At 45.7% G+C, this 12,642-nt stretch overlaps 1 protein-coding gene and 1 long non-coding RNA gene across 2 annotated transcripts in view; both read left to right on the forward strand.

The window, feature by feature from the left end:
- The window catches only part of LOC135826984 (uncharacterized), a 178,033-nt gene that overhangs the window by 58,844 nt on the left and 106,547 nt on the right, over positions 1–12,642 (forward strand). Inside the window, exons 6-7 of the mRNA XM_065339506.1 lie at positions 108–206; positions 10,448–10,546. Coding sequence (XP_065195578.1) covers positions 108–206; positions 10,448–10,546 — 198 coding nt within the window. The remainder of the gene's footprint in view (positions 1–107; positions 207–10,447; positions 10,547–12,642) is intronic.
- On the forward strand, positions 7,831–9,051 carry LOC135827544 (uncharacterized). Its single transcript, XR_010555490.1, has 2 exons — positions 7,831–8,347; positions 8,642–9,051. It is a non-coding gene; the product is annotated as an uncharacterized LOC135827544 (long non-coding RNA).

Below are 12,642 nucleotides of genomic sequence, written 5' to 3' on the forward strand. Positions count from 1 at the left end.
GTGTATGTGTGCATGTGTATGAATCTGCATGTGTATGCATGTATGTGTATGTGTTTGTGTGTGTTTGTGTGTACATGGTTTGTATTCATTAACGATGCTACTTCCAGATGGGTAGGACACCACTCCACTTTGCAGCATCCGCAGGTCATGTGGGCGTACTAGAATGTCTGTTGAATGCTGGACATCCATTGGAAGCGAAAAATTCGGTAAGTCAGGATATCCCTGGTGCATGCTTGTTTGTGTAGGAGCAGAAAAGAAGGATTACCGTACTTTCGCGATTAGAGCCCTCTCTTGAATAGTGCTCTATGTTGAAGAGTGCCCCAGTCTCTATGAGCATGTGAATAAAATATATAGCCCTCCCTTGGATTGTGCCCCCCCCCTCTCCCCCGGCTTGTAACCAAGCGCATGTGCACGTTTTGTGTTCCAGGCCATGTGATAAGGGTCGTACTGACGTAATGTCCTGACACTCCCCGGACTTGCAATTTTCCCTCACATGTCGCTGGAAGGCAACATTTTTTTAATTCTCGACCGAACGATATGAACGAACAAAATTTTCCTGGAAACTGCACACAAACCTTGCACCTAACCACATCACCCCTGCGCGATCATCTTTGCATCTCTCATACTCCCTGTCGAAAGGTCCTTGTCACGCTCAGCAGTCCACATGTCACAAATGGTGGCATGCACAGCGCGGAGCTTCGTGCCATGAGGAGGGCCATCGTGGCCACCTTTTCTCTTGCCAATCCTTAAGGACTAGAACTGATCTCAGAAAATGCGAAATCGGCATTCTTGCACATACTTATCCCACGATAACTCCACTAATAACCTGTAGGTCGATTTTCACTATCTTGGACTTTCTGTTAGGCTCTACCCATAAGTAATACATTTCCTGTAGACATGACAAGCATCAACGTAAATGTACAGTGAGCGAAGCAAGCGTACGCGCCATGGTCATGTCAATTGCTAGCGAAATACACATCGCAAAGCAATTCCCTCAAATTTTATCGTAGACCACTGGGATTTTGCAAAAACCTCTGGATGCCGGTAGCATGATTTGGTCATAGCACCTGGCTCGCTAGGGATGCGCAAAAATGGGCAAATCCCCAGCTGAAGTGCATTTTACAAGCTCATAATACAGCTTGAGATATAGCCCGACTCCAGGACCTTGGGTCGCGTTCGTTCGGGTTTCTTAAAGACGACAGCTGGGAGTTTTCTGTTGCCTATAGATCTCAGTAGTATGTATAAAGCCGGTTCTGTGAGAGGTACATGGTCCAGCCCGAAAAATGGGGTCCTATTGATAGTACCCCATTTTTGGGGTAAAAAAACCGGGCGCCGGTTTTTACGTAAAAAGATTTTTCGGGTGAAGGGTGGATTGTACCCCACCTTGCCCCGGATGGCAGTGGGTAAAAGAAGTAGATACATTGTTGGATAATGTTTCATTATGGAGATGATGATGTGGGGTGAAGATGGATTTTGAATTTGAGATCTTACGTGCATATGTACGTGAAAAGAGACTTTGTGAAGAAGAAGAACAAGAAGGAGAAGAAGAAGAAGAGCAAGAAGGGGAGGAAAACTGTGTCATCATCTCGATAATGTTGTTCATGAAGGAAGATACGTATGTTCTTCTTGTAGACTTGTCATGGATGTGGTTTTCTTACCTGAAGTTGATGTGCATAAGAGATGTAGTTTGATGAAGAAGCTTACGCTGCACATGAGAGGTTATGTGGTGTGGATCGTCATCTTTTGCATTTTCTTTCGAAAACTGAACTCTTATCCGATCCGCTTTGTGTACACCCTCTTCGAGAGCAGATATGTGCGATGAAGAAGTCCTGTTTGTACAAGAGTATAAACTATGCTATAGCATTATCCTGTATAGTATACGATACGAATGTGGATGCATTACGTAAACTGCATTCCTACTTACCTCATAGCAATGTATCCTGGTTGAGGTTCAGTCGAATCATGAAACCTCTTTCTCAGCATTTTCCACTCCTATACATACTGCATCTCATGGATTCGACTAGGATGGTGTCTTCATTGCAATTGTTCACGTTGCGTTCGAATTTGCTGCTTTTATCTCCATCTGATATATCTCTTATGACATCATTGATTGATGCTTATTGCTGGGAAACCTATTCACTTGATCACGTGATCCAGAACATGCACACGTTTGACTGTGATCTTATTTCCATACAGTATCAATTCACCAAGGTGGCGGTATCATGTAAGGAATCTTTATAATGAGATATGATTTTGGCGGGCACGATGCTGATTGATGAAATGTTTTTGGCGCGCTTGATGCTGATTGGTGAAAATGTTTTTGGCGGGCTTGATGCTGATTGGTCAAATGTTTTTGGCGGGCTTGATGCTGATTGGTTGACACATATCTTATCATTTCAATCCACCTCCCTCTCTGACTCGTATAAATCCGAATGATTGTCCTGCAGTTGAGTCATTCGTTCATGGAATACAGTCCTTACGAGTTGTCCTGACTTCACTTCCTAGAAGATGGCTTCCCTATACGAGCGACGAAAGAAGAAGAATTCCGCTCTTCCTGCTGACCCTCCTCGAGTTGGGCTCTCTTCGAAGCCAGTACCGGCTTAGCGTCGCTATGTATTACCTGCTCCTACCAAGCTCCACAAAGAAATTGTGGTGGATGGGTTTCAGGAGGACATGCAGCTGTCCTACAAGTTATCGGGTAAATCCTTCTACAAACCTGGATATAAGATGTACTTCCCTTCGGGAGCTCTGCCAGCCTGTGGTAGTATGGCAACAGCTCGAAAATATGCTCAAGGACAAATTTACATCGAACTGAACGAGTCCAATGAGTTCATCATTACGAACTTGATCAAGACTTGTCCATCGCTCCGTGACACTCTCCGAAGTGGACTTGTGGAGAAGATCAAGACCAACTCCTACACATCACGTTTGTCCGATGGTCAATGTCGGGTGTACATCAACGGTGAAAACAAGCTAGTCCCGACCAGCTCGTTCGAGCTGGATGTGGAACAAGATGTACTCATCTACCCCGGGGCAGTCTCCCTCGACTTTGACGAGCAAGTGATGAAGGTACGTCTTGCTGTTGCTCCAATCATCTGCATCAACGTGAAACCCAGATGTTTTCATCGTGCTCTGGACGCACACATGACACTTTCTATCACGGAACTGAAACAGCTGACTGAGAGCTTCACATCATTATGCAGTGTCGTCGTCCAACAAGACGATCAGCTGGTAGAGACCTTCCAATAAGTCTTTAATGAACTGCCTTCTTTACCACACAGCTGATCATTCATTCTCATTCTATCCTTTACTATCCTATACTACTTTCTACGGCAATATCTCATGATACTCATTAAAAAAAGAAAAAAACTTCTAAAGAACAAGTATGAATGGTGTTGTGTCGAGTAGTACGTCCACGGAAGAGTGCTGCCTTGCCTCTTCGAACTCTAGTATCCCCACTGCTACTAGTGGAGAATGGGTTGCAGGATGTGAAAAGAATACAATAGGGAAAGATGAACCAGGGTGATCTCATGTGCACACCATCAAGGAATGCGTCATTCATGACAAGATCAATCATCTGCTAGTACGAGTTGCTGACCAAGTTCTTGCGACATATGCATAGGATGGAGGTGAATGCTCGGAGACTCGTCATGACATTGACCATTTGTTCGTTCGTGATTCGACATTGTTTCACGCGTGGACATCTGCTTACATGTTGCTATGAAGAGACCTGACATTCTCAAGTATGCTGTGAGCTTTACTGTTGGCGATGGTGATCGTGAGCAAGCTGAACGACTTGAAAGTTGCATATGCGGCATAATAGAAGGTTTATGGAGTCATGATTCAAACGACATCGTTGCCCTGGAGATGGCTTTGGCATATTCAGTGACTCTATTGGACATGCTGGCACGGAGGATGAATGAAGGATAGGCCGACGTGCTGCCGCAACCGAAATATGCGTGCAGTAGTAAGTTTCCGCAAGAAGGATGTAGTAACTTTGGCAGTGATTCGTTTTACAATCCCAGAATGGTCTCTTGAAAGAACTTGGGAATACCCACAAGGTATTGTGTCTCCGACCACTGCAGAATGATCACTTTACTCTTTTCCAGGCGTGGCATTTAGAAGCACGGAGAGTAATGGAAGTGTCGCGAATTGGCACATCACAATCAGTGCTACAATAGGTACTGTTTAGAGCACTGAACTTGGTCTGATGTGTAAGTATAGTAGAACACTGGTGTTATGTTATGACGTAATGTCGTAGAACTTTAGCTCTACTGTGTATGCACGCACGCATTTCTTTGAGAGTCTTCTCTGTCGTTTACAGATGGTATCTTCTCAGTTTTTCTACTTCGTGTATATCAACCAATAAACTACTTGTCTCTTGTCCACTGAACCTAACATCTTCTCAGCCGAATTTGGTTGCTTCTAATGTTCCAATCTACCGCATGGAAGATGATGTGATGTGAGAAATGGAGGGTGAACACCTAGCATGAGCTAGAAGCAAACAGTTATGTTGACGTTGCATTGATGGCATAAGATAAAAAAGAAAATGAAAGTAAGCAGTCATACACATGCAACAACAACGAGAGAGCTTGGAAGCTCAGGGCCCTGCACTATGCTTTCTTGCCTTGATGACCTAGACAAAAAAAGCATAGGGATGTTTTTTCCAAACATAACCTGGAATTCGAACCCGCACTATCGCCCTGCAAGCATCCCCCGATACACTTCGCATACATACTAATTCTTCCAAGTTGCTTTACGTTATGATATTGCATTTCAAAGCCCTATTTGATTATTGTGGCCAGTCGTTTTAGAGTGTACGGTACGGGAAAAGTACGAGCGAGGGTAGTACGACACCGTCTACCGCCTTGATGACCTAGGCAAAAAAAAGCATGAGGATGTTATAAATTTATCAATTCTCCATTTTTTTTAGGGACCACCTGGGATTCGACCCCGCATTATCGCCCTACATGCATTCCCCGATACACTTCGCATTCATACTCATTCTTCCAAGTTGCTTCACGTTATGATCTTGCGTTTCAAAGCCCTATTTGAATGTTAGGGGCCAGCTGTATTTGATGGTACGGTACGGTACGGGACAGATACGGGATAGTGCGAGGCATGACACAAACAAACACCAAACGAGAGAGCTTGGAAGCTCAGGGCCCTATGCTTTGCTTTTATGCTTTTTTTGCCTTGCTTATCGTACCTGTTATTAGAACTGATGGAAATGTTTTTTTTTTCCGTTGATTGGCCACATCATTGTATAAGTGGCTGTATAGGTGGCTATACTGCTGGCGCGTCAAAGAGGACACCATAGCATGATTTTTTTCCTCTACCATAGACCGCACAGTTTTCATGTGCGCAGCTGCAGTAGCATGACGCGAATCAGCACGATTAAGCCTCCTATGCTCATTTCTTGCATTTGTGTCGTCCGACATTTCCTGGGACCGGCGCTGACTCTGCTGATCACGGGCGTTCTGGACTCGACGGGATGTCTGTCCTGACGTTTCCTGTGACCGGCGCTGACTCTGCCGATCACGGGCGATCTGGCCTCGACGGGATGTCTGTCCTGACGTTTCCTGTGACCGGCGCGTACTTTGCCGATCAAGGGCGTTCTGGAGTCGACGGGATGTCTGTCCTGACTTTTCCTGTGACCGGCGCTGACTCTGCCGATCACGGGCGATCTGGAGTCGACGGGATGTTTGTTCTGACGTTTCCTGTGACCGGCGCTGACTCTGCCGATCACGGGCGTTCTGGACTCGACCGGATCTCTCTTTCGACGTTCCCTGTGACCGGCGCTGAGTTACCCGTTCACGCTTATTTTGGAGACGACGGGATCTCTCTTCCCAAGTATGTTTTTGCTGACGCATCCTATCACCTATTCGGCGTCTATTCTAATTTAATTTCTTGCTCGTCTCTCAATTTCTTTCCAAATCTCCGTCTACATCAGGGAGTTGTATACATAATACGACGAATATTGGTACCGTACGGGACAGATACGGAAGCCAGCAAATATTGTGGACAGCTGTTATGTACAATCCTGCAGAGCCTTTGTAGTCACAGATATGGGAAAGATACGGGACAGATACGGGATAGCTCCAGGTGTGACACAAACACACAAATAAACAAACACACAATTAAAGCTGTGTGGACCTTGGCTAGCGCCAGGCGTAACTGAAGTAACGCCTTCTGCATAGCTACGGGAATTAAAGCTGTGTGGACCCTGGCTAGCGCCAGACATTACTGATGTAACTTCTTTTGCATAGCTATGGGAATAATTATTATTATGTTTGGTGTTGTTGTGTACTACCCGGTCTACACTGGTCAACAAGCAACACTCCCAGCTCACTCGACATTGGACTAGTTACTTGCTTTTGCACAAGAAGAACTAAAATTAAAAGAGGTAGAAAAAAGGAGAAAGGCTTGCGCACCAAGATAACACGGACAAAGTGGCGACCTATGTCATCGTGTGCACTCACAATAATACTGGAAAAAGGAAGAACGTCACGAACACAGCGCGAATTAATGATACAAAGCTCAACAAGAATTGATACGTAGTGATCGACAGTAAATATGTTCGTTATCAAGAAAGGAATAGTGAGAGAGAGAGAGAGAGAGAGATGAGATGGCGTCGACAGTTACTTGGTCAATCAATTACACCTCTCCCTTCAGACACCACTACTCAGGAACAATATCTCATTGGGCGTCGACGGCTAGCTAGGGCACAGAGATCATAGAGTGGGACTCCGTCGTCAAATTCCAGGCCGACGGCCCCACAATCACTAGCGTCACTCTCGCTATCACTCACGGCAGGGCTCGGCTGAGCGCTGTGGACATCCGCAGTGTCCGGTAATACAGGAGCTGAGTCTGGCTTCATAAAGTCAATGTTGACCACTTTCTCTGCAACACTGACATGTCTGATCACAACGGTTGATGGTGGCACAATCTTTTCCACCTTCCAGGCGCGTATGCAGGGTCACCTCTAGGGGGTTTCCGAAAGCTTCACATTAAACCCTTGTTTAAGGAGCCACAGGTAGCCCTTGGCGGATCATGCTCGCATGATGTCTGCCATAATCTTCAGATTTTGCCTGGAAATGATGCCCTGGCATAAATGGTGCTACCACCACCTGATATCTTCCACAGCAGCAGAGTCCAGTACTATCTTGTAGTGGGGCTCTTGATACCTGGTGCACACCGACCAGAGCCCTCGAAGAAATGTGGGCCCTGGGACGACTACCCGTGCTGCAAAGGAGAGCTTCTCAAAAGTGACTCGATGCTGCGCTGAGAAATAGAGTTACGCTGGAGGGTGGCAGTAATCAGAGATCTGAGCTCAGTCAGTTTTTCGGATGGAAGCCTGGCTTGCTTGGAAACGCAGTCCAACTCTATTCCAAAAAATGTAAGACACTGAGAGGGGCCTCTATCTTGTCTGGGGCTAGCGGTACGCCTAAAAGCATGATTGCGCTGAGCAAGATAGCCAGCTGGCGGTTAGCAACAAAAAGGCTAGAAATGGCATTCAGAAAGTCATTTTAGCTAAGTAATGTAAAAGATCACTTATGGAGAAATGATGCTTTATGATCCATTCAATAGCATCAGCAAAGGTGTTGAAAATGAAGGGACTAGAGCGCAAACCAAAAGGCAGCACTTGTTCGTAATAGTAATGGCCTTGCCAAAAAAACTCCAAGCAACAGGAAATCTTTGATGCGTACTGGGATCTGCCTGAAGGCGCTCTTGACATCCAGTTTTGACAGGTGAACTGGAGGGGGAAAGACATGATCATATTGATGTCATCATCAATAGTAACATATTGCATCAAAAATATATGAGCCCGGATCAGCGAAAACCATCGCTTGTGTTTGATATCAAGTTGATCAAAAAGTGACGTTGAAGCCGAGCGAAAGAAAAGTCGCGGACCTAACACTACCCACCACCTTTCTGTCTTTCTTGTCACTAGTCTTTCTTTCCGCCTGACAAGCCCGTGTTTGTTTGTTTGTCAGTGACTAGCTAGCTAGGCGAGCCCCAGGCAAGTGAGGAGACACGGCTGGGAAACCCCACGTACCTGAGCTGGCTGGCGAATAAAAAAATAGGTACGATCGCGGGGCGCGAGCATCGCACGCGCATCGATCGTCGTTGACGCCAATCACGACACGACATTTTTTGGTGATGACTGGGATGGCGATTGCTCATCAAGGGAGTCAGGTGAAAGCCGCGGAGCTCCAGAGGACGACTCTCTCCTCCCGCAAAGCGACTCGGCGAGGCTGCAGACTTCGTGTAGAAGAAAGCAGCGCTGATGAGAATGACAACGACTCGAGTGGATATTGTTGAGCGATGAACGACTCCTTCACTAGTAAGTTTGTCGGATATCGACAGTGACGATGCAGAGCAAAGGCGTCTCGATTCACGACTGGAAGAGCAACGAGAGCTAGCGCCAGACAAGATCTGCTTCGTTGGCTTGGACACTGAGCATTGTTACTTGAAACATTTATTTGGTCCATGCAGCAGCTCCCAAAATAATTCAAAAAAATATGTTCCTGTAGGGTCAGGTAACCGTTGAATGTATCTGCACCTAGTACGTACCTCATGCTCATGAGCCTGTGTGCTAAGTAGTCACAGCTGCTGTGATTGCACTCCGTGTGTGCAGATATGTTTCATGGAAGTGAAGGGCTTGGAGAGCATCAGTACTGAGCCTGGTGTGGATGCAATATCAGCCCCTGGAACTTGGCCATATGCCGTTAGCTGCGCAATAGTCAGTGAAGCCAATGATTTACTTGGACGAGCCAGTGTCTGAGTACACCCCCAAGGACTATAAAATTCCTCCTTGTTAGCCGGCTGAGTGATGGCAATGCCTAACAGGATCAGACACATACCAACGCTCATACTTGCATTCTACACAGAAATGCCACTTCCAACATTTGTACAGAGATGTGGTGTACCGCATTTTTTGGTCACTTACGGTGCTGTGATTGATCTAAAATTTCTTGAGACTGGTTATCAGTGGTTGTGGATCAATTTGGAGCACAAAAATATTTTTCGAAAATTTTGCACATGTGATGGTTTTTGCTGATCCAGGCTCATATCAGTATGTATGCCATCATTGACACTCGTCCCGAAGCGGCTAGACAGGGGGTGGATCATGCGCATTTTGCCGTTTTTCTTTGGCACTGCACCAACACTCGAGTAATGCATGAACGAGAAAGGGGGTGAAGTTAAGGGCCCAGCAGTTTCCTTTCGACTACAGGAGGCAGGAAACTGGTCTGATATAAACTGAGCGTGTATAGCAGCGGAAGGGAGATTAGGAGAATTAACGTTAACAATACGATCAATGGAAAAGCCATATCGAAGCTATGATGCAAGCCATGCAGAACATATCGTGAAAACTGTGGATCGTGGTGGGTAGATGGCCAGCAAGAAAAGCGGGTAACATACAAAGGTGAGCGGAATGTGGAAGCGTGGGGAGTAGTGGCTGAAGGCAAACTATCGGAGTTGCTGACCTTACTGAGAAGTGGTTCAGGATTTGGTCCCAGCCTTGGGGCACTGCTGGTGGGAATGGTTGCCACCGCATGTGTTGCAGACATGGAGGAAGCGGCAGGACGACTTGTGCTGACACTGGCTGGATTTAAGTTACGGCAGATGATTCGGCCGCTCTCAAAACGGGTGAGTGTCGACCCGTGCTGATACTGCTGGGGGCTTCTGTTCAGACGAAAAGGACACTGACTGGACGGAGGGTGCACAGTGTGGCGCACTGGACATGCTGGTCTAGCCTTACCCGTGGCGGATAGCTGCCTCAGTTTGTTGTCGATAATGTCAATACGCTTGCCTGGCTGGAGCGAGGCTGACAGCCGAAGTTGCTGGTCATAGCTGAGCCAAGCAGCTGGCAGATACTGGCGGTTAGCTTTGAGAATGAAGGACTGGTACACCAACAATTCGTGGAGACAGTGTGGTGCGAGAGTACAGACAACCCCCGTGTACAAGGTCCAGCCCTCTAGCCATGTTGCGATGTCGTGTACTCGCCGTTTGCAATCCGGAGAAGACTCTCACACAACAAACACAACTGCACTACACTGCAAAAACGGCACATGGATGAGAAACGTGCTTTGTACAGGGGTCTCGACTCACGTTTCGCGTGATTCCCACGTTCCGCATTTCGCGCCATTTTCGCCGCTCACCTTGGCAACAAGCATGTTTATGGCGTGTTTACGTGGTTTTCTACCTAGTCTGGACAGGCCCCTACGTAGCTGTTCGCTATCATTGCTTCTGCGATGGGCAGGTCTGAGGTCTGAGGTCTGTGTGTGTGTGTGTGTTTGTGTTTACGTATGTGTTTAGGGATGTGTGTGTGTGTGTGCACGTGCATGTGTGTGTGTGTGTGTGTGTGTGTGTGTGCATGAACATGTGTATGTATGGGGTATGTGTGTACATGTCTTGTCCTTAATTTTGCTGCTACTTCCAGAATGGTGACACACCATTACATTATGCAGCATATTATGGTCATGTTTCTGTAGTAGAATATCTTCTCACTTCTGGACATTCGTTGGAACCAAAGAATAATGTAAGTCATAATTATTATTTAAATAACCGACGAGGAGACAACAGTCGTAAAATAGCAATGAACAATATCAATTGTGCACTCATAACCATGTATAAACAATTAAAATGAAACAATTCCAGAACGTTTTCGTGTGACCATCATCAGTGGAACATCGTCACAGAGTAAGAATCACTAAAACAACCAGTTATATAGCTACAGTAATATGAAAAGAAGCGTGAGAATGCAGCACAGCTAGCGGTTATGCATAACGCGTGTAGTGTGAACCTTTGCAGTTTATCTGAGAATGGTACTGCTACCATTCTCAGATACACTGCAAAGGTTCACACTACACGCGTTATGCAAAACCGCTAGCTGTGCTGCATTCTCACGCTTCTTTTCATATTACTGTAGCTATATAACTGGTTGTTTTAGTGATTCTTACTCTGTGACGATGTTCCACTGATGATGGTCACACGAAAACGTTCTGGAATTGTTTTATTTTAATTGTTTATACATGGTTATGAGTGCACAATTGATATTGTTCATAATTATTATTATCTGTGATGCATTCTTGTTTGTATATGAGTAGAAAGAAGAATTATGCAGGTGAATAAATTCAGTGGGTATTGACCATGCCTGTGGGTCTGTTTTACGCTAGAAATTCACAATTGGCAATTTTGTTACAAATTATGTCCACAAAAGGTTTCGTGCGATTCAAATAATTATGCTATAATACTAAGTGGTAGCACAAACTTCAGGCTGTTCATGATCATTATGAAAATTAATGTTTTTTACGAGTAAACTTTCGTGCTTTCTCTTTATAAATGTGACTTCTCCCGTACTTTGTCTCTTTCCTCATCAACAAGGGGATATAGCGGCATGAGCAAACGAGAGCAAGAACAATGAATTATGGATATGCATGATGTATATTGGTCATGCATTTATCACCGTTGTTTTTAGCTACTCTACTTTGACCCGGTTTTATCACCTCATTGCTGTACATAATTCATTGTATTTGCTCTAGTTTGCTCTTGCTTGTATAGCACCTGAGGAAAAGGTACAGAAGTTTACTCGCATAACCATTAGATTATTATGAATGTTGTTGAAGAGCCTAAGGTTTGTCCTATCAACATAATGAGCAGTTGCCCTTTGCTTCATCAGCCTGGAAAACATTTGATGAGTTACTTGCGTCACATGAAACGTGCTCGTAATTCCAATGTTTTGAAGAGATCTGGTAAATAGTTCCACGTTGGCACTTCGAGAATCGCAGCATCTCGGCTTCATCCGGAAACCGTCTTGAGTGCTGGATCCCATGTGCCATTGTGTGATCTACAAGAACCCCCCGGTCGTGGAGAATGGCATGGCCGTGTGAATGAGCCCTGCACAAACCACTCTGGCTCAACTCATCCAACGGGTTGGCCATCGCCTAATCGGTGAAGAAACCTTCTTTTGCCACCTGTACAATATGAATTGTCCAGATGCACATCACCTTCTACAGAGGATGTTGCCACCCCAGCAGCCCCAACACCAGCTGGCGAGTGGATGAAGTTTTTGGCGTTCCGGAATCATTCAATCCTGTGTGTATGTATACCTGTTAGATGTGTCTCGAGTATGTTCTATACAGCCGAGTGGCAGCATTCCCAGGACCATGCCTTTTTTATTAGGCTGTTGCTTTCCTCTGGTGTCAAACCAGATGAAATAAACACAAAATGACCTGAGCGGAAGGCACCTCATCACTCACCTGACACTGACAAAGATGGATTCACCATGGCATCAGGGAAGAATACATTCCCAGCAACTCCCCGGGCTGCCAAACTCGCCAACGTTTTCTCCACTGCAGCTGAGCGTGACGAAGTTTCAGGTGCTGAAGATACGGATAACAGTGGCGCACAGGTCACATTCAACGAATAACATTTGAGTGCTAAGTTAACTTGACAACAGTACCATCTTCCGACAACCTCCGCTCCTCATGCCCTAGTTCCTCTAAATCCGAACGCTAAAGCATTCCAACCCACTGTTACAAGAACAGTGCTTGCAACATCGGAGCAAAATATGACCACTGCATTCCTCAACATTAATTTTGTAGTCTACGCTACAAAAATGCATGAACTGTCGGA

The sequence above is a fragment of the Sycon ciliatum genome, chromosome 11, assembly GCF_964019385.1.
Source record: "Sycon ciliatum chromosome 11, ocSycCili1.1, whole genome shotgun sequence".
In the NCBI taxonomy this organism is placed as follows: Eukaryota; Metazoa; Porifera; class Calcarea; order Leucosolenida; family Sycettidae; genus Sycon; species Sycon ciliatum.